The sequence below is a fragment of the Parambassis ranga genome, chromosome 5 (genome assembly GCF_900634625.1).
Source record: "Parambassis ranga chromosome 5, fParRan2.1, whole genome shotgun sequence".
NCBI classification, from domain to species: Eukaryota; Metazoa; Chordata; class Actinopteri; family Ambassidae; genus Parambassis; species Parambassis ranga.
Window position 1 is genome coordinate 12,137,362 of NC_041026.1, and position 19,578 is coordinate 12,156,939.

Sequence of the window (19,578 nt, forward strand, 5' to 3'; positions counted from 1 at the left end):
TGTTACCGTTTGTTCTCATCATTTTGAATTATATATTAAACTCAGGGAGATATGATGTGTCTCAAAGTATCACAACCAAGACCCATTTTAAATTACATTTATGCAAAACAATGACAAATGTGATGAAGATGTGGAAAAACATTCATCCTCTCAAAGAAGCTTGACCAAGACATTCACAAGTAACTGCCCCCCCATCCCAAATTTATCACGTATACCTTTCCATTTTCCATCTAAAATGTTTTTACTCACTATGTCCTAATATTTTGACTTCGATAACTTAAAATTGTGTCTTAGAAAGTAAATTGTGTCAAGTTTGATCGTAAAAGCGAAAAAAAAACATTCAATATTTTAAGTATTTGTTTTTATTCTTTTTTCCGGTCTGTCATCGGAAGTTCTGTTTGACTTGAATACAACGCCGTGTCAGACGCCTGTACGCGGTGACGTTTTACGTTTCTTCTCGACGTACGAACGCTCCTGCTCAAACGCTAAGTGCTAACTAAGTGGCTACTTTCTGTACCGTGGCTTTCCTTCAGTGGTGGTTATCTGAGGGGACATTGCTCGGAAACACCAGTACACTTATCTAGAACCCCTCCAACCCCTTCCTGAGCATCCTTTTTGTCCGTGTCGGGCCCTAGCCATGGCTCTGCAAGGCCCGGAGGAGCTGGGGGAGCAGGTCGAAGAGCCGGAGGATCTGGACGATCAGGACGCTAGTAGCATCTCCCCGGCGGAGGAGATAACGTTGCCCTCCGGGCCCGGAGGCGACGAGGAGCCGGTGGAGGCTCTCCTACTACCGTGGGACCGTTTCTCCGCATGGCTGCACTGCATCTGTGTGGTCGGCTTTGACCTGGAGCTTGGTCAGGCAGTGGAGGTGAGGCAGAAGGATTCACCGGAGATAGCAGGGTTATGTAAAACTCACTGAGGCTACATAATCCAAGTTAGCAGCCTCGGATCAGGATATTTCCTGGAAAGTAATGCACTAAACCTCTTATGTATTTACTCTGGTGTAGAGTTTTCCCTCTTACACACACATAAAAGCAGAATATTGTTACCTATAAGATCGTTGGTTGATGTTGTGTAGCGCAGCCATTTTGAAGTATGTTGAGTTTTCCTACTTGAAGTAAGTCTGTTCCATCGGCTTCAGCATCCCTCTAGCTGCATTTTGTAGCCTAAACATTTCGTCCCCAGTCACAGACACATTTCACGTTTTGAACTGAGCCGTGCATCCTTGCGTCCTTCACCTGGAGGCAGACAGGCCGACAGAACAAACACCTGATGACACAGGAGTTTGGGATGCAGACATTTAGCTGAGCTGTTTCTAAAAAGTTTAGACAGTGACAAACTTTTACTTTCAATTTCTCTAGGGCAACAGAGACATTGCAAAATAGTTTGTTTTTTGTAGGGTATTATAAGTACTGATACTCAGATCATTTTATGAATATTTGACCTTACTCTAACGAATATGAACCTGTATAAACAGGTGGCATTGTTTATTCCTCTTGAACATTTTCCACATTTTCTTGCAATCACAAAATGTGTTTTATGTAATAGACCAACACAAAGTCGCCCGTAATTGTAAGTGGAACCAAAATGATACATGGTTATCAAATTTTTAAGCACATAAAACTCTGAAAGGTGTTGTGTGCATTTTAGCGATTAGCTCTTTGCATTGAGTTAAACTTTGGTCTCATCCGACCAGAGCACCTTCTTCCACGTGCTTGCTGTGTCCCCTACATGGCTTGTGGCAAACTGCAAACTGGACTTTTTACGTCTTTCTTTTAACAATGGCTTTATTCTCGCCACTGTTCCATAAAGGCCAGGCTTATAGTTGTCCTGTGGACAGATTCTCCCACCTGAGCTGTGGACTTCTGCAGCTCCTCCAGAGTGACCGTGGGCCTCTTGGATGTTTCTCTGCCCAGTCTGTCAGTTTAGGTGAATGGCCATGTCTTGGTAGGTCTGCAGTTGTGCCATACTTTTTCCATTTTTGATGATGGATTGAACAGTGCTCCTTGAGGTGTTTGACACTTTTTTTTGTAACCTAACCCTGCTTTAAACATTGCCACATTATCCCTGACCTGTCTGCTGTGTTCCTTGGTCTTCCTGTTTCTCTACCAATCCACCGAGGCCTTCACAGATCAGGTGTATTTATACTGAGACTAAATTACATACAGGTGGACTCCATTAACTAATTAGGTGACTTCTGAAGGCATTTGATTGCACTGGATTTTATTTAGGGGTGTCAGAGTACAGGGGGCTGAACACAAATGCACACGACACTTTTCAGATTGTTTTTTTGCTTGTATCATTCTCAATAAAATACATTTAGGTGACAAAGTGTGAAAAATGAATACCTAAATAGAATGGGTTTTAATAGGGTGTAAATATTCACGTGTGATGGAAAGAATAATATAAAAACAACAAATTAAACCATTTAAGTCCCTTATGTTATTGTAATTGTAAAGTGGCTGATAACTGACATAGTTGTTGTAAGTATGGAGTCAGTTTATATAGTCATATTGCATCTGTTGTTACATTGAAAATATATTTTATTAAAAGTGTACACACCCAAGAGGAACAAAATGAGAGATGCAATTAAAGACTAGCTGTTTTTTTTCTTATCTGAATAATCTGAATAAAAAATTCAGGTGTGGGTGGATGAGGCTCTGCAGCATGATAATGATGAGCCTTTTTTTGTCTTCCAGGTCATTTATCCTCATCATTCCAAACTGTCAGAGAAAGAGGTGAGCCAAAAGTGTTTGTTTACAACAATGATCTTTTTTTTCCTTCAAATGAAATAATACCATAAGACTGGAGCTGTGGAAGGGGATAAAGTTTGTTGAGTTGAAGATTGACATGGTTAAAGAAGAGAAAGTTAAAGTAAATGTTGTTTTATTTCAGAAAACAAGCATCTGCTACCTTTCTTTTCCCGACTCCAACTCAGGTGAGTTCTGATTTGTAGCTTTTTCTCTGCACACAGTAACTGACTTAACAGTTAAATATATTTCCTTGTCCGTCCTTGATGGTTAAGTTACCAAAGTATCTGTCTTGCATGCAGTAAACTCAAATCATTATTACCATATGCACAATTTAAAAGAACTTAACTATCCCTGTCCAACGACATCAGAAATGGATTTTCTGTCATTTTCACTATTTGACTTGACCTTGTGGGTCTATTTAAGTGATGTTTGTCAGACTGGAGAAGTCAGGAATGGGCTAGTCCACTGTGGTATCTCTTGAATGTGTGCATGTTTGCCTGTAAGTGTGTACTTTGTTATCTGTGAGTCAGCAGGTGGCGAAGCTGAGGGACCTGCAGCCCTCAAAATGAGGGCAGGGTTAGGACAAAATGCTTGCAGGACTGCTGTGGATATATAATATACTGCACATTAGTGTCAGCGGGGGGGAATCAGAGACATTAAACTGCAGATCTGGAGCTCTGTCTGCCATTATTTATCCTGACAGCTTTATTAGAATTGTCATCATTTGCTTCTAATCCACTTTGAGAGTTCAGAAGATGAATCATTGACATGATATGTTGTGTTGTTGTCTGTGTATGCTGGCTTTAAAGTGAAGAGCAGTCCGCAAAAAATCCAATAATTCAAAGTGAATTATATTTTGTGTACAATGTATTGTATTACTACATAACATACTTGTAGTGTTGCTCTAGCCCACAAAGTTTCTCCTAGCACCTTGTTTTGGTGGATAAACACATGGATTTAGGTAGGTTTAGGAGGTAGGTTTATCAGAATATCTGATAAACCTACCTCCTGTTATTGTCATCATAACCCAGATCCAATTTCTGCAAACCTTTTATCTACATGTTGTTGTACAGGTGCACTTTGGCTGTCTGTCGTCCTGTCCAGGCCTGTCTTCTCCTCTTAGCTACTAGCTGCTAACTCACTAGCACCATGTTGGTGTGGCAACCAGTGTACTGTAAGCTGCCTTTCTTGTGGTGGTTTTAGTTAAGTAACTAACACAGGGGGAAAAATGAGAGACTGATTTTGGTCAGAATGTGGTGGTGAAAACACAAAAACTGAAGATTCTTTGAATTTTTGCTGGAAGTTTGTTTGCTTCTTGCAAGGGGCTGGTAAAACAAGCTGTCTTCAACGTGAAGATAGAAATAGAACAAAATGTGTTTTACAGCACAGTCTGCCTCTTAAAGTAAAGCACTAGCATACAAACGAAATTCCTTTATTCATCTCTTTCTTGCATCTGCTTTGCTCATGAGGTCATTGGCAGGGTCTCGGGTTACAATACAGTCCCACAAATGGATTTAATGGAAACACACATCTAAAAGAGAACTCGGTCAGAGCTGATCGGCTGCCAACAGTCTGTTTTATGCTGGGTGGTTTTGAACACAACCTGACAGCATGATGTCATGGAGTCTTCTGACTGTGTGTGTGTGTGTGCCATGAAGTGGAATTCCTCCATGTCAGGCAGAGTGAGTTGAAGAGCATGTGTCTTCTGTTTAGAGTTTGTTCACTAGTATCTCATTTTCTTTCCAGTTGTCTGGTGTGTATGGTTGTGGAAGTGCAGAGGTCATGCTTAGGTCAAAGTCCAGTTGATGACTCATAATACACTTCCTTAGTCCATTTTTTCCCCCTTCTTCCTCTTCCTGTTTGTCCAAGAACCAGGAGGAAATCCAGAAAGGCATGTGAAAGATGATGGGTGCTAAACATTTTCTGTCACTTTATTTTTTTTTTTAAATATGATCTTAAAAAAACACATCTTAGAAGCAAAGCTGCATGTTGTTGCAAACCCAAGCACCACCTCCTAGATACAAAAACACGTTACCTGTTCCTGCTGTACACAAGGGATGCCTTGTGTTAAAGGTACTGTTTGATCACGAGCGTTGCCTCCTGCTCCACCCTGCTGTAAACGCACACCCCTTGAATTGCACAAAGCTTAAACGTTTCCATCTTTATTGTCCTGGGGTATAGTGGATGCTCACTACATGCTTATTTCCTATATAATAACAAGAAACATCTAGTTGCTGTCTAGCAAGCTGCCTGTATACCAACTACCTGCTTGCTTGGTTTCCAGTGTATACGGTTTATGAACTATACTGTAAGCAGCCATTACAAGGCAATCCACATATTTTTGACATCCATCTGTACATTCAGTCCATAGTAAAACTAAAGAAATCATCATTTCAACCAGACGGCGTCAAGTAGTCGAAAGTTTCAAAATAGTGGGACTGTTTAACAGGGAGTTTGGCTGCACAGTGTTTCCATGGTAACCACTTATCATCATTTTCCCAGGTTGCCTTGGCGACACGCAGTTCTGCTTCCGCTTCCGTCAGGGTTCAAATAGGAAGTCATCGCTCGGCTGCTTCCTGGAAACCACTGACCGGGATGCACCACCCTGTCTAAAGGTTTGGACACACACACACTAAGCGCTCATTTATCTGTCAGTGGTTAAAATGTCAGGAATTAATACAGCAACAGGTTTTTTCAGTGACTCTGTGTGCATGTATCTTTATTGCAGAGGGAACAGGGTCATTACTACGGTTACGTGTACTTCCGTCAGGTGCGAGACAAATCTCTGAAGAGGGGCTACTTCCAAAAGGTCAGTATTTTCCTGCAGGTTGATGAATGCTTTTTTCCCCTTTTTTTGTGATGACAAGCACCTTATCTATGCTGAAGTGTACATTTATGTAGCACCAATTCAAGCTCAGGTTCCCACTACTAATTAGTTACATTCACTTCTATATTTAGGTGTTTTTAAGTTACTGTTAAGCTTATTTAATTAATCACTCTCTGCAGAGATTTCATTAACACCTGCTGGGAAAATGTGAGATTTCCACATAGTTGCAGACTGAATGTCCATGCAGTAGTAGTCCATGCATGTTTGGATGTTTTGCAGTTTTTTTTATAATTAATATAAAATAGCTTTTTTAGTTTGTTTTTTTGGAGATTTCTGATATCATGTAGACTTCAATGATAACTACAGACACTGTGTCCATGTTTGTACTGCAGTCTCTGGTCCTGATCAGTAAGCTGCCCTATGTGACCTTCTTCCACTCACTGTTGAAGATCATGGCTCCCGAGTACTTTGAGAAACAGGAACCCTGCCTGGAAGCTGGTCAGTGTGATTACCAGTCTATTTGCTATTTGCTAAAAATGCATTTTTGTGTAGTTGCAAGTGCAAATATTTATTTTAGCTGTTAAACAACCTCTAGGTAAATTATTGCTTCTCTGAGAATTTCAAGTGGTACAGGCTCTCAAAAGATTGTATGAAGTGTTTCTGATTGAGATTGTTGTCATCTACATATTTGATTGACAGCTTGTAATGACATCGACCGCTGGCCGACTCCTCATCCTGGACGAATCCTAACGTTGCCTATTATGGGCGTCGTAATCAAGGTACGCAGACACGCACTCCTTTGATTCACATACTATCCTCCTCTCTTCTAATTCACTACTTTTCACCTAAACTCCACCAGACTTTAATTACCAAGCAGGGTGTTAATATTCTGATGATTCTTCTGTGTGCTGCAGGTTCGCATCCCAACCTCTTACGACAAGCCAGGAACCTCACAGCTTGTTCAGTCCGCCCAGGTGAACACACACCAACACACGGCCACGTTTGTTTCACAGGAATGGGATGGATGTAGAATTAAATTTTTACATGTGATTAATAAATCTGTGTTTGTTAGAGTGACAGTCTGGTGTCCATTGTGCTCCCGACCATCCATGAAGTCGACCTCTTCAGGTGAGACCTACTCCACGCTCCCTCTGGTCTTGTTACTTTATGTTGCCACCTGCTGCTCAGTGGAGGTACTGCAGCTTGTTGATCTTTCCTCAGGTTTCTTGTTGTAAACCAGACTACACACTTATATACCGGTACTCCTCCAAATTACCAAAGGTGTCCACAGGGCAACAGGCATGAATAGTTAATGCTCATTATTAAAAGGTCACTGTTTTAGTTTTCTGCCCATGTAAATCTGCATGTTCTCTGCATAAAAGAACAATAATTATGTATTCTTAAATGGCTCTAAAACTTGAACAGAAATTAAAATAGTGGTAGTAGAGCTGCTGTTGGATTTTATCTGAATTAAACAAAGAAAAACTCTCCACAGGGGCTTTATTAGTCTGTAATGCCTAAAGATGCTGCAAATCTGCAGGGAAGAACAGTATTTTAACAAAATATTTATGAGTGAAATGTGTGATCATTTCTTATGCAAATGTTTCTCAAAGCATGCAGCAGTATTGTAGACTACAAGAGTACTACAATATTTCTCTCTCTTTCTCTCTCTCTCTCTCTCTCTAGGTGTTTCTACCCAGTCTTCTTCCACATCCAGATGCTGTGGGAGCTGGTGTTGCTAGGAGAGGCACTTGTCGTCATGGCGCCATCACCAGCGGAGTCATCAGATACTGTGTTGGCACTGGTCAGGTGAGTCAGAGAGTCAGAGGCAAATCAGGCCAGAGTGACCTAAAGGAAGACCTGAATTGAACTTAAGTGTGGACCTTTAATAGAAATATGTCTTTTGATGGTGGTGAAATGATACAGTCCCTGATATGATGTTTTATTGTGCCTTTTCTTCCTCTTTCTTTGCAGCTGTGTCTCTCCTCTGCGTTACTGTAGTGACTTCCGGCCATACTTCACCATCCACGACAGTGAATTCAAGGAGTACACCACACGTACACAGGCTCCGTGAGTAAACAAGTGATGCAGCAAAGCGTCTCTACTAGCACTTTGTTTTTCCTCCTTGAAACATGAACCATTGCTCTATTGCTTGCCTAGTTGTAATGGATTGAATTTGCATCTAAACATTGGCAGCAGCTTCCAAGATGGAAACTGAGTAACTGGTGAAAATAACACTGGATCAGATAAAGAAAGCTGAGCTATAGGATCCGTTTCTCTGATGCAACAGTGTTGCGGATGTAACCTCCAGTTAGATTTTTTTGTGTCACTAGATATTCTTTACTTAGCACATTCTTGTTTGTGTCTCTCTGCAGACCGTCAGTCATTTTGGGAGTGACCAATCCCTTCTTTGCAAAAACTCTTCAGCACTGGCCGCACATAATCCGCATCGGAGACATGAAGCAAGCAGGTGAATGGTTACTACTTTGGGTTTTTTAAATTAACAAAGAAGCCCCAGAACCATTTTCTCCAACCAGAAGTGTGATGACACACAGAAAAAGAAACGTTTCTCTCTTTTTCCGCTCAGGGGAGATGGCCAAGCAGATGAAAGTGAAGAAACTGAAAAACCTCAAAACTCTGGACTCTAAGCCTGGTAAATATTTACTAATCTGTTATTTTTCTGTTGTGGTGTTAACTGAAGCTTAACCACAAGCACCGGTTCTAGGGAGAGCTGTTTAGTCACCATGGGATGAATGTGGGATGGATGTCATTGGGGAGAGACTCTCAAATCTTATCTGTGTGTGTTTCAGGTGTGTACACTGCATATAAGCCATATCTCAACAAAGATGAAGAAATCATCAGACAGCTTCAGAAGGTGAGACATGGTCTTTTCCTTTGTTGTATGTCATTACACATTTAAGGGTGAAATGTTTAATTATTTTGTAACTTTCCCTGTTGTGCAGGTGTGCCTCACAATATGCTTTATAATTAAACTTTTGATTTTTGTTTTTCAGGGTGTTCAGCAGAAGAGACCCTCTGCAGCCCAAAATGCAATTCTGCGACGTTACTTCTTAGAACTGACACAGAGCTTCATCATTCCACTGGTAACAACCGATAATTTATGAACTTGATTAATTCTGTGTGTAGACCTGCTGTAGCTCTGTGTGTGTCTCTGTGTGTGTGTACCATCACAGGAACGATACGTGGCCAGTCTGATGCCTCTCCAGAAGTCCATCAGTCCCTGGAAGAGTCCTCCTCAGCTGCGACCGTTTGTCCAGCAGGACTTTATGAAGACTTTGGAGAAAGCTGGACCTCAGCTCACATCCAGACTGAAAGGAGACTGGATTGGGCTTTACAGGTGCAGATTTGATTGTGATGTAGCTAAACGCCAGCTTAAAGATTGTAGTAATATATTCAATGTGGAGGAAATGTCACACTGATCATGTGGTTGTCTGTGTGTCTGAAGGCATTTCCTTAAGTCTCCCAACTTTGACGGCTGGTTCCGCAGCAGGAGGAGAGAGATGACGCAGAAACTGGAGGCCCTTCATCTTGAGGCGCTCTGTGAGGAGGTGAGGAGGAGAGAGGCTTTGTGTGTGACAATCAGGCTTAAGCTGCCCAATGTGAATGTGGCAGAAGTGATCAGATTTCACTAAAACGAGAATCGAATATTTCAGAGCTGGAAAATATTAAGAATAATATATAAGCTCAACTTCACGCAGAATTTCATCTGACTCTCTTCATCCATGTCTGTCTGCAGGATCTACAGCAGAGAGTCCAGAAGCACACAGAGGTGGAGACAGTCGATCTGGTCCTGAAGCTGAAAGACAAACTGGTCAGTACGAACTTGTTTAAAGCTTCTGTAAATACTAAACCTATATATATTCTCACTTCTGTGTGTTTACACCTGGAAGGTTTGGTTTGATTTAAACATTTCAACACAAACAAAAGAAGAAGAAAATAAGACAAATCAAAAAACAGACTGACCATTAGGCTTTGTTGGCTTATTAGCCTTCAGATCATGCAAGATATTCGGTTAGTACGTCAGCATGTGAGTCGCCACAATGGAAACACAAACACTGCACTTACTATAAACTGGAACTGAGAACGTGTGTGTGTGTTGTGCAGTAACACACAGGTTCTTGTGGTGGTTCTCTGTGTGGTAACAAAGCACAGTGAGCTGAGGACATACATGGAACAAGTCATTAGCATTTGGAGTTGACATCAAACTCATGAAACAGCATGTTTGAAACATCAATTGGCTTTTGAGCTGTACCCTTTTTGTTGTTGTTTTGTGTGGTTCACTGTAAAAAAATGTGGCCACTCAAAGAACCTGGTCTACACTAGATTCTGGTTTTGGCTGTGAACACACCCTGGTGCTACTTTCATTGCTCCTACTGTACAGTTCTGCTGTAAAGGTAACTGTAATTTGTTTACTGGCGATACAGCTGCTGCACACGGTGTAATAACCTGATAAATGTGTCCTTGCTCTCTGTGCTGCAGAGTCAGGCGGAGAGGGATCAGCTTCCAGTGCGACCAGGAACCCTGAGCAAACTGCAAGCCCACATTGAGGCTGTCATCCTGTCCTTACCAGAGGACCTGCAAGGCATCCTCCACAAACCCCCCACCCCCTGACCTTAAACACCCTAAGTCTGCAACACTAACCCCAGTTTCAGCTTGTTTTAAAGTGTGGAGGGGGGGTAGTGGGTGAGTTTGAAGTGTGCTTGGGTCCAACAAGAAAAGCACGGAATGTACATCCACCTGCATATGTATTTACTCTCTCCACTGTGGCTAAGCAGACTAAGTGCATGGTTGTAAAATGCAACCAATCCGATCAAGGTAGAGCCACAAAGACGTCACTGCACAAAGAAAGGAGTGTTTGGTGTGTTGGCCTGTGTGCAAAAGGAAGGACCCCCGCTGGCTTTCAGCATTTTTACCTCTTAACATTTTTAATTTTTTTTTGTACTTGACCGTGGGTTGCTGCTGCCCAGTGGGACAGACTGTTTTCTTTCATGTATAAACTGTTTTTAAAAGAAGTGCACTTCATTGCTGAACTGGACCAGCGTGCCCATTACACACACACACACACACACACACACACTTTTATGCAACACAGTGAAGCAAACAGAGCCAAGCAGTGCTTTATTATTAAACTTACAAATTAAGACACACAGAGCATTAAGCACCAGCGACCCTGTAACACCAGCTCTGAGCAGCTCTGGTCCTCTGCTGTGGAACCAGTCTCATCGCCGTGTGTCCATGTCACATGATGTCTGTGTCAGAAAATAAGCTGAGGAAATGTCAAAATATTCAAAAATCCTCCGAAGCTGTTCACACATGTTGGCGTTACAGTGTGTTTGTGTTTTATCTGGCGACTGAATGCATTTGAATGACAACATCCACAGTGTAAAAAGCTTGGTCACAAGCTGTTTCATCTTTTTATCCTAAAGAGTTCATTCTGTTTTGAAAAGTATTCCAAATGTAGATGAAACACAAGCTGCTCTGTCACTTGACATAATACAGAGGTCACATCTGATGCAGGTGATGCTACGCCGTGTGTCGGTGGTGGAATGTCTTTCTCGCTGGTAATCATGTCCCTGAATGTAAACGTATAGATGTGTTGAGCACGACCTCCTTAAATATCAGTTGTCAATGCCCAAGTCAGCGGTTTGTAAGCGAGCCTTAAAGTTGTAGTTTCAGTTTAGTCTTCAGTTTGAGCTGAAGCTTCTTTTTTTTAAGTCACATGATCACTACCTGCAGGAATTTTAACTGCACGCACATATTTACACAAATGTGATGTGTGAGAGACACTACAGCTGGCCGTGTTTTAACTGACAACTGGAGAAGATCTTTGTGATTAGGGTTGAAACGATGTAGAACCTGGACAGACATCTTGTGGTTTACACTAAAACTGCTCTGCTCAGGATCCTCCGTGCTGCGGTCGCACAGAAATATATTGCATATATACTATATTGCAGTATATATATATATATGCAGTATATACTATACTGCAAACGAACAAACACGGACACATTGTCCAAAGTAGGTTCCATCAATTGACTTACAAATAAAGGGAAAACAAGTGCTGTTGAACCCATTTTAACCCATTAACTACAACATGTAAATGTTTTTATTTTGTGTTGATTTAAGATTATGGCGTCTTGGATCAAATCTTTTTAACAAACTATGATTCAACAGTCAGATTAATGTGAATAAACATTCCCGGACACACAATAATATCCAAGCAATAACATATATTTTTGACCTTTTTACACACACAAGGTGTAGTTTGGCACATCTAAACGCATACACACTTCTTTGATGTTTGCATTTCAAAATCAAAGTTGAAGATTTTTTTTCTGGCATTATGTAATACGTTTTTTTTTAAAAGTTTTGATTGTTTTGTTGTCAAGCAGGTAATTGTAAAAAAACAAACTGCTTGAAAAAACCTGTGACATCTGGTTGTTGGGCAACCATTTTATATTTGTAAAAGAATATTTTACAACTGAGATTTTTTTTATGGTGGGTTTCTCATGGTGTAGAGAGGAGTTTTGTACATAAAGGTGTAAAGTAAAATGATGGCTGACCCACACATGAGGATGTACAATAATTATTTTGCTATTAAAACATGTCTTACTAAATACAAAAATATATATATGAAAATGAATCGCACAATGTAATGCTAATTTTAATGCCCTTTTATTAGAATATTTACGATGTTGGAACGTGTTTTTTCAGACTGATGCTAGAGAATTACTGGACTCTTTGCTTAAAAGGTTTAAATGTCTGCCACCATTAACATGTGTTAAGCGAGTTAAAGAAAATCCAGAATATATTGATAAACAGCTATGGGATGACAAAAATATATTGAAAGATCCAATTGGCTTTGTATCTTAGAATATATGAGACTGTTGGTTTGCCTAAAATATCCGTTCCATGACTATAAACGTTAGCTTGTGGCTAACATTTGACATGTTTAACTTATTTTTATCATCACAATCGTCAGGGAAAAACAAATCACCACAAATTCAGTGTCAGTAGAAGCTAACAGAAACACGTAAAGCCATTTTATTTTTGCTCTATTGTTACAATTTTGTTTGTTTTTGAAGCCATAACCACTACACTAAACCACTCTGATGGCCTGAAATGGTTCTGAACCTTCTCTCATGACAGCCCACGTTCATTTTTGTTGTCAACAAACCCAAAACCTTTTAATCACGATGTTGTTTTTGAGCTGTTTGAGCTGTTGAGTATCGTCACTGCTGAGTGACATCTTTATTTTGACGGTTTCTTTTGCTTAATACAGTATTATAATAAAAAAAAAGCCACAGCAGCTTCTTTGAACTTTTTTTATTTTGTTTGTGTCACCATATGTTCATGTTTTAATCCTTTAGCTACAGGCACTAGGGAAATTTTTGTCCTAGACTACATATATCGTACTATAAAAGTGCAATGTGGTGCCGTAACAGACAGAATTCACAACCATATTTTCTTCAACCACCCTTTTATTGTTATGATAGAGAAAATTAAAAGGAAACGATAAGAAAAGTGTAAAAAGACAAGAGTCAAATGATTGATTCAAATTGTGTCACATTAATACAATCACAGCTTATTTGTTAATAATCATTATTTATGGATTAACTGATCCTTATGTAGTTTACACCAATTGCCAGTTTGCCTTCTTACTCTCCTCCATCATTTTGAACACCAACTTGCCCTTCAGGTTGCGCCCTGCCCCCCTTCTCCTGATTGGCTCTTTAGCCAGCCACTCATAGGTGTCCTCCATTAGCGTGTTTCCCCTGAGATTGTAAGCAATGTTGGACCAGGTGAGGACGGAGCCTTGGAACGACCTAAGACACCAACATAATGTCATTATTGGCATACAATACATTTTATGAAGCAACGTATGAATTTAATGTAAATTTTGAATGTAAAGATAACACTACAGACTATGAGGTCATTATGTTCATCATAAAGTTGTTATAATAAAACATAAACACATTCTCAAGGGATGTTTGTGAGACATGGACACACCCTAGCCTGGAAGTGGATTCTTTGCATAACACACACACACACACACACACACACTGTGTCATACCCGTAGAAACCTTTGATCATGTAGGACCAGACTTCCTTGTACAGGAGAGGATAGTCCCACATCTGGACATCGGTCAGCTGACCATCAAAGCCTGAAAAATCAATCACAGGCTCACCAGACCACACGAACTGCACACGCACACACACGCATACACACACACCAGATTATATTAGAGACAATGACTAAACATTTCATGTTTGTTTTGAATTACAGACACACAAACAACAGAATCTCTCAGATTTTTTCACCTCGGTGGGCAGCAGCTTCCTGATGCTCATGTTGGAACCTGTGAACACCTGAGCCACGTTCTTCCTGGTGTCCACAGTGAGGCAGAGGCTGGTCCACATGTCTGGTTCATTGACTGGTAGAAACTTGAGTTTGGGTGTCAGAGCCAGGTTGTAGTAACCGTTAAATGTCAGATAATATGAGCTAGAGTACTGTGCTGACAGCTTCAGAGGCGTACTGGATGGACTGAGCGTAAATATGGGCGGGTTTTGTGTTTGTAGGTAGTCGGTGACGTAACGCAGACACACGGTCACACCTGTAAGGTCACATGGATCACAGACCATAGATAGAACTCATGTTATTGGTTCTGCTTTCATCATAACAGCATCCTGCCACACAGAAGCTGAGCTGTTATTAAGAAATTAATAATAAAAAGATTTAATGCAATAGAACTCACCTCTAGTGGTCATGGGTTTGGTGGTGGTCATGGGTTTGGTGGTGGTCGTGGGTTTGGTGGTTGTGTACGGATAGCGGGTTGTTGTCCAGGGTGTGCCGGTGGTGGTGGGATAGCGGGTTGTTGTCCAGGGTGTGCCGGTGGTGGTGGGATAGCGGGTTGTTGTCCAGGGTGTGCCGGTGGTGGTGGGATAGCGGGTTGTTGTCCAGGGTGTGCCGGTGGTGGTGGGATAGCGGGTTGTTGTCCAGGGTGTGCCGGTGGTGGTGGGATAGCGGGTTGTGCTGATTGGACGGGTGGTTCTGGGTGCGTAGGTTGTAGAAAGCCAAGGTGGAGTATAATAGGGGGAGTAAAAGGTTATTCCTCCTCCATAAAGAGACAAAGTGAACATCTTCCCATTTAAATTTAGAGCAGAGGAACCTGCAGAGAGAAACACAGCATAAGCATAATATTCTATTTAATTATTGGTTTAAAAGGCTTGTGCATGTGACTGCTCTGTCCGTCCCTGCCTCCTTCTTCTGTTGCATTCCCTCTGTCTGTCTTGCCAATTCCTTCATCTAAGTTGTGGTATTTTAGCTTAACATGTTTAACATCCAGAAACTCAATTGGAAAGTTGGTTTAAGGTTGTTCATTTAGTACCCGAACCACCTCCATGACGGACATTCAGTCTGCATATTCACAAGCTAAAGAATCATCAGACAAGACAGAAAAAATATATTTTTTTTATTATGAAAGGAATAGGCCGTTTTTTGTTAAACAAAAAGTTACTTGACTACTTAAGCATCAAACAAACCAAATTCAATCCAATTCAGTTCACTTTCATTTGTATTGTAATAGTCTTTAGGCATTTTTACATGCAAGCAGTTAAAGTGACAGTGTTAAAAACTCCTGTTTCTTCTAACAGGAAGAAAGTAGGACCAGACTCAGATGTTGGGATTCTCCTGCTGATGACTAGGTGAATGTGAAGGTGAAGGAGAAGAAGAGGAGGATGCATATGTCGTACATCAGAGTGGACAAAGACATAGCAGGTTACAGGTTGTTAAAAAGCAAGCTGTAAAATTAGTTATTTATAGATAGTTTACAACCAGCAATACTTTACTTAGTCATACTTACATTTTCAAAGTAACTTGACTAATTTAAATAGAGTATCTTTACAGTGGAGAACTCAGAATGACGTCTCACAGAACGTCTTTATCAACTAAAAGTTTTATAAACGTAGACGTAGATAAAACAGGTGCGTACCTGCTGTTGTCCATTCGGTTGCCTCTGTATTTGTGACGAGCGACAGTAACATGATTAAGGTCACAATAGAAACAACAAGCAGCCTGGTGTCCATCTTTGTCCTGCCTCAGTCGACCGGGTGTCAACAGCCAAGCTTCTGTGCAGAAGTGTGTCTGCTCTCACTTCCTGGTTCTGCCATAAGTTTCGTTTCTGTGCACAGCGACCCTCCTGTGAGACTCCCTCTGAGCAACTAACAACACACACACAGCATGAATACAAATGTGTCCTGTACTTTTTCACAGCTTACATATGATGCAATTGTAGATTGTTCAACTGTTATACTGTCTGATTTGAGTCTAGAACAGTTACTGAGATTATAGAGATTATAGAGTTACAGTGAGGCTGTTTGTTAGAATGACTGAATTTCATGCATGCTTATGTGATTCAGCAGTTCATCCAACAAGAACTGCTGAAACTTTCCATCTTTTACAGAATTATAATGTGTTTTTTTTTAATGTAGGCCTCTTCTCTGTATTACAAAAAAGAAAAGCAGACAATGTAAATTTAAAATTAGATCATATAATCAAGATTAAGTTATGTGTAATCATGATTTACAGGATCCATCAGTAAGCAGTGCAGATAAATGTTGCACAAGTGCAGACAGTGCTGTGAAAACAGCATACGTGGCAGAATCCAGCTCAACCAGATTGATGACCATGTGATGTCTCACTCTGCTGTGATTTATGTGAACCACAAACACCACAGTTCGTTTCAGAAAAGAAATGGGATTGATTGGTGTTCTAAACCTGTCTATGAACTTCTCTTCCTCCCACACACCCACACAACATTTAATAAGATAAGATAAGATAATTTTTTATTAGTCCCCCGCAGGGGAGAAAAAAATACATAGAGAAAATAGATAAATAGAATGAACACAAGGTGAATGAATGTTTGATTAATTAACAGAATAAAGTGACTTCAGTACTGAACTGTTATTGCACATTATGATCTGGTATGATGAAGATGACGAAGAAGATGAGTTTACATTATATACATAAGAGCTGTAAAAATAAAGTTATTGCACAGCATGACCAAGTTATTATACAGGAGGTAGTGTGGCTTTAGCTAGGAGTGGATGTATATATATATCTATATATATATATATATATATCTATATATATATATATATATATATATATAAACTCATAAAAAAAGGAAAATATGCAAGAAGAATTTGAATAACTGTGGTGCTTTTATTTTGAAGGCCGTGTCAATAGAAGTCGACGTTTCCGGTGAAACGTTGATTTCCGGTTTGGTAGCTTTGTTGCTGTTGTCGCTTCCAGCGTGTACCGAGCTGACAGCGGCCGAGGTGACAGCATGGATAACACACAGTTACACAACAACAACAACCAGCTGCTCCGCTATAAAACACCCACCGACACACACACACCGGCGCAAAGACACGGACACGCGTGGAGCTGAGAGACTTTCTGACGAAGAAACATGGGCCTCATTATCTCACTTTTGTCCAGGTTCACCTCCAAGAGGCCCGTCAGGATTTTAATGGGTGAGAAGTCCTATATTTACTATAATACACAGCGTGTTGTACTTTTTATAAACAATATAACTGCTCTACTTTAAGTCTGTTTACAATAACTTGTGGAACATTTTGTTGTAGGCTTCTCGTCCACATTCTGCTTCCTGCATCTCTTATGCATCGTTACACACAGACCCTATACTAACTGTTCAGTTTTATTTATATAGCACATATTACAATCAGAATTCACATAGACCCAGAGCCTGAACCACCTTAACAGTGGCAAGAAACACTTTGAACAGGCTCATAAGGAAGAATCCTGCTGACAGTCGACCGGGTAGAGGAGGAGAAGAGGAGGGAGACAGGTGAAGGGGAGAGAGAGAACAAACATGACAGGTTGATGGTGTTGACAAGCGAGAGCAGGAGTGATTAGTTGTGATTATATTATAGTAGATATATATCGTGAGGTAAGTAATTAAGTAAGCAATAAGTATTGGAATGATCAGGGGCCGGACTGCAGGTCGAGAGAGAGAGAGACCGTGAACACACATTATGACATGAATCACTATTTTTATTATGAACCGACTAATGAGAATAGAGGAGAGGTGAGAGGGGGGTTCGAGCAGTCGATTTGTCACTCAGACGGTCCCAGTTCAGACTGCCTAAACAAACCTCTCCTGTCTTGTCTTCTGGAGCGTGCCGGGCTCGAGGCATCTTTAAAGGCTGAACTTCAGCGGCCGAGGCCGTGAAACGCCTGCCCCCGCCAGGGAACACGGTCCCCGCCCAGGATTAGCTCCGAAAATTAAAAAAGAAAAAAGAGTGTCCGATAGAAGGACTGAAACAGTCCAGCTGGACACACCTATTCTTCACTTTGAAGTCTGTAGATCAGATTTAAGACACAATAATTCAAGAACAAGACAACAAGAGGAAAGCCAAAGCCAACACGCTCCGGTCCCACTGTACGGAGCAAACTGTGGCTGTGTCCACGCAGAAAGCTTGTATCCGTGCTGATGAGAACCAAGTGGAATCAGCTGCGCTTAACCCCGCCCCCTCCACTCTACCGGAAGTGCACACCTGGACACAGAAGAGACACAACACACACCATTTTGCAGTTTTCTCCTCCACTTCTGTGGCAGATCGGATATTTAACAGCTGGATATTAATCTTAGAAAACTTTAATTATTATTGTAACGATTTTTATTAACAGTGTGTGTGTGTGTGTGTGTCCTGTAGTGGGCCTAGATGCAGCAGGTAAAACCACACTGCTGTACAGACTGAAGCTGGCAGAGGTTGTCACCACCATCCCAACAATTGGTGAGTGTTTGTACACTCTGTGCACACAGCGAATCAGATCATAAATTAACCTGTGTGTGTGTGTGCACAGGCTTTAATGTGGAGACAGTGGATTATAAGAACATCAGTTTCACAGTGTGGGACGTCGGTGGTCAGACTGTCATTAGGCCACTGTGGAGACATTACTTCACCAACACACAGGTACAGCTGCTGATGTTTCTGTGGCGACGCTGATGTACGTTTGTTAAAGTGGGATGTTTTGTGAAACATGCTCTGTGTTTGCGTTCCAGGGTTTGATATTTGTGGTTGACAGCAACGACAGTGAAAGGATCAAAGATGCTGCAGACGAGCTGCACAAGATGGTGACCAGATTTCCTCCTTATTCCATTGACACTCCACCCCTCACATGCTTGTAGTGGTGCTTGTCTTCGTGGTTGATTGGTTAATATTCCATGTTGTGTTTGTGTGTTGTAGTTGGAGGAAGATGAGCTGAGAGGCGTGGCAACGCTGGTGTTTGCCAACAAACAGGATCTACCCAGAGCCATGTCTGTCAGTGACATCACAGAGGGCCTCGGCCTATCACGGATCTCACGGCCGGTAGGTGTCTGAAGTTTCTCACAATAGAATGTGTGAAGGACAAAAATACAGACATGAAGCCCACACATATGTTCCCTGTGTGTGTGTGTGTGCGCAGTGGTTTGTCCAGGCCTCCTGTGCAGTCAGCGGCTCAGGTCTGGTTGAAGGTTTGGACTGGCTCTCTGACCAGATCATGAAACAGAATAATCCTTAGTGAAGCGGTGATGTTCTGCTTCACGTCGTTTCCTGCTGGGTCTTTAAACGCATCTCGTATGTGGCCTTAATGGAAGACTGGGCTGCAGTCAGTCCAACCAAAGACATTATTCACCTGTCTTAAAAAACTGGAGAAATATCAACTCAGATCTACGTGTCAGGTTTACCTGAACAACCAGGTGGATCAATATTTGATCAACTTTTTTTCTGTGCACTGTCTATAAAATCAGATTTCTGTGTAAACTGCTGCTTTAAATCAAGGGCCTTAAAATTAATGTTATTTTGTATGTATTTCTGTAACATTATGAATGACATACATTTTATGTAAATTATTCTGTGTTCATATTTTTTCTATAAAGGTGTTTAGAGAGAGCTTTCATGTGTTTT

At 41.1% G+C, this 19,578-nt stretch overlaps 3 protein-coding genes across 3 annotated transcripts; 2 read left to right on the top strand and 1 right to left on the bottom strand.

Moving 5' to 3' along the window:
* The first annotated feature begins 395 nt into the window (after nt 1-395).
* dennd6a (DENN/MADD domain containing 6A) lies at nt 396-12,891 on the top strand. Its single transcript, XM_028406500.1, has 19 exons — nt 396-868; nt 2,700-2,738; nt 2,896-2,938; nt 5,256-5,368; nt 5,482-5,562; nt 5,973-6,078; nt 6,280-6,359; nt 6,495-6,554; nt 6,653-6,708; nt 7,267-7,389; nt 7,555-7,650; nt 7,956-8,050; nt 8,168-8,233; nt 8,391-8,455; nt 8,595-8,684; nt 8,775-8,938; nt 9,047-9,149; nt 9,338-9,412; nt 10,081-12,891. Exons 1-19 carry the CDS (start codon nt 638-640, stop codon nt 10,210-10,212), a joined length of 1,818 nt encoding a protein of 605 aa, XP_028262301.1. The 5' UTR covers nt 396-637; the 3' UTR covers nt 10,213-12,891.
* A 173-nt stretch (nt 12,892-13,064) lies between these two features.
* On the bottom strand, nt 13,065-15,776 carry LOC114436307 (cell wall protein DAN4-like). Its single transcript, XM_028406501.1, has 5 exons — nt 15,594-15,776; nt 14,358-14,771; nt 13,924-14,216; nt 13,676-13,803; nt 13,065-13,427 (listed from the first exon to the last, which is right to left on the bottom strand). Exons 1-5 carry the CDS (start codon nt 15,685-15,687, stop codon nt 13,235-13,237), a joined length of 1,122 nt encoding a protein of 373 aa, XP_028262302.1. The 5' UTR covers nt 15,688-15,776; the 3' UTR covers nt 13,065-13,234.
* Nucleotides 15,777-16,881: 1,105 nt separating this feature from the next.
* Nucleotides 16,882-19,564, top strand: LOC114436308 (ADP-ribosylation factor 5-like). The gene is made up of 6 exons (XM_028406502.1): nt 16,882-17,139; nt 18,343-18,423; nt 18,494-18,603; nt 18,693-18,764; nt 18,877-18,999; nt 19,097-19,564. The coding sequence occupies exons 1-6, from the start codon at nt 17,076-17,078 to the stop codon at nt 19,190-19,192; spliced, it is 546 nt and encodes a 181-aa protein (XP_028262303.1). The 5' UTR covers nt 16,882-17,075; the 3' UTR covers nt 19,193-19,564.
* The last annotated feature ends 14 nt before the right edge of the window (nt 19,565-19,578 follow it).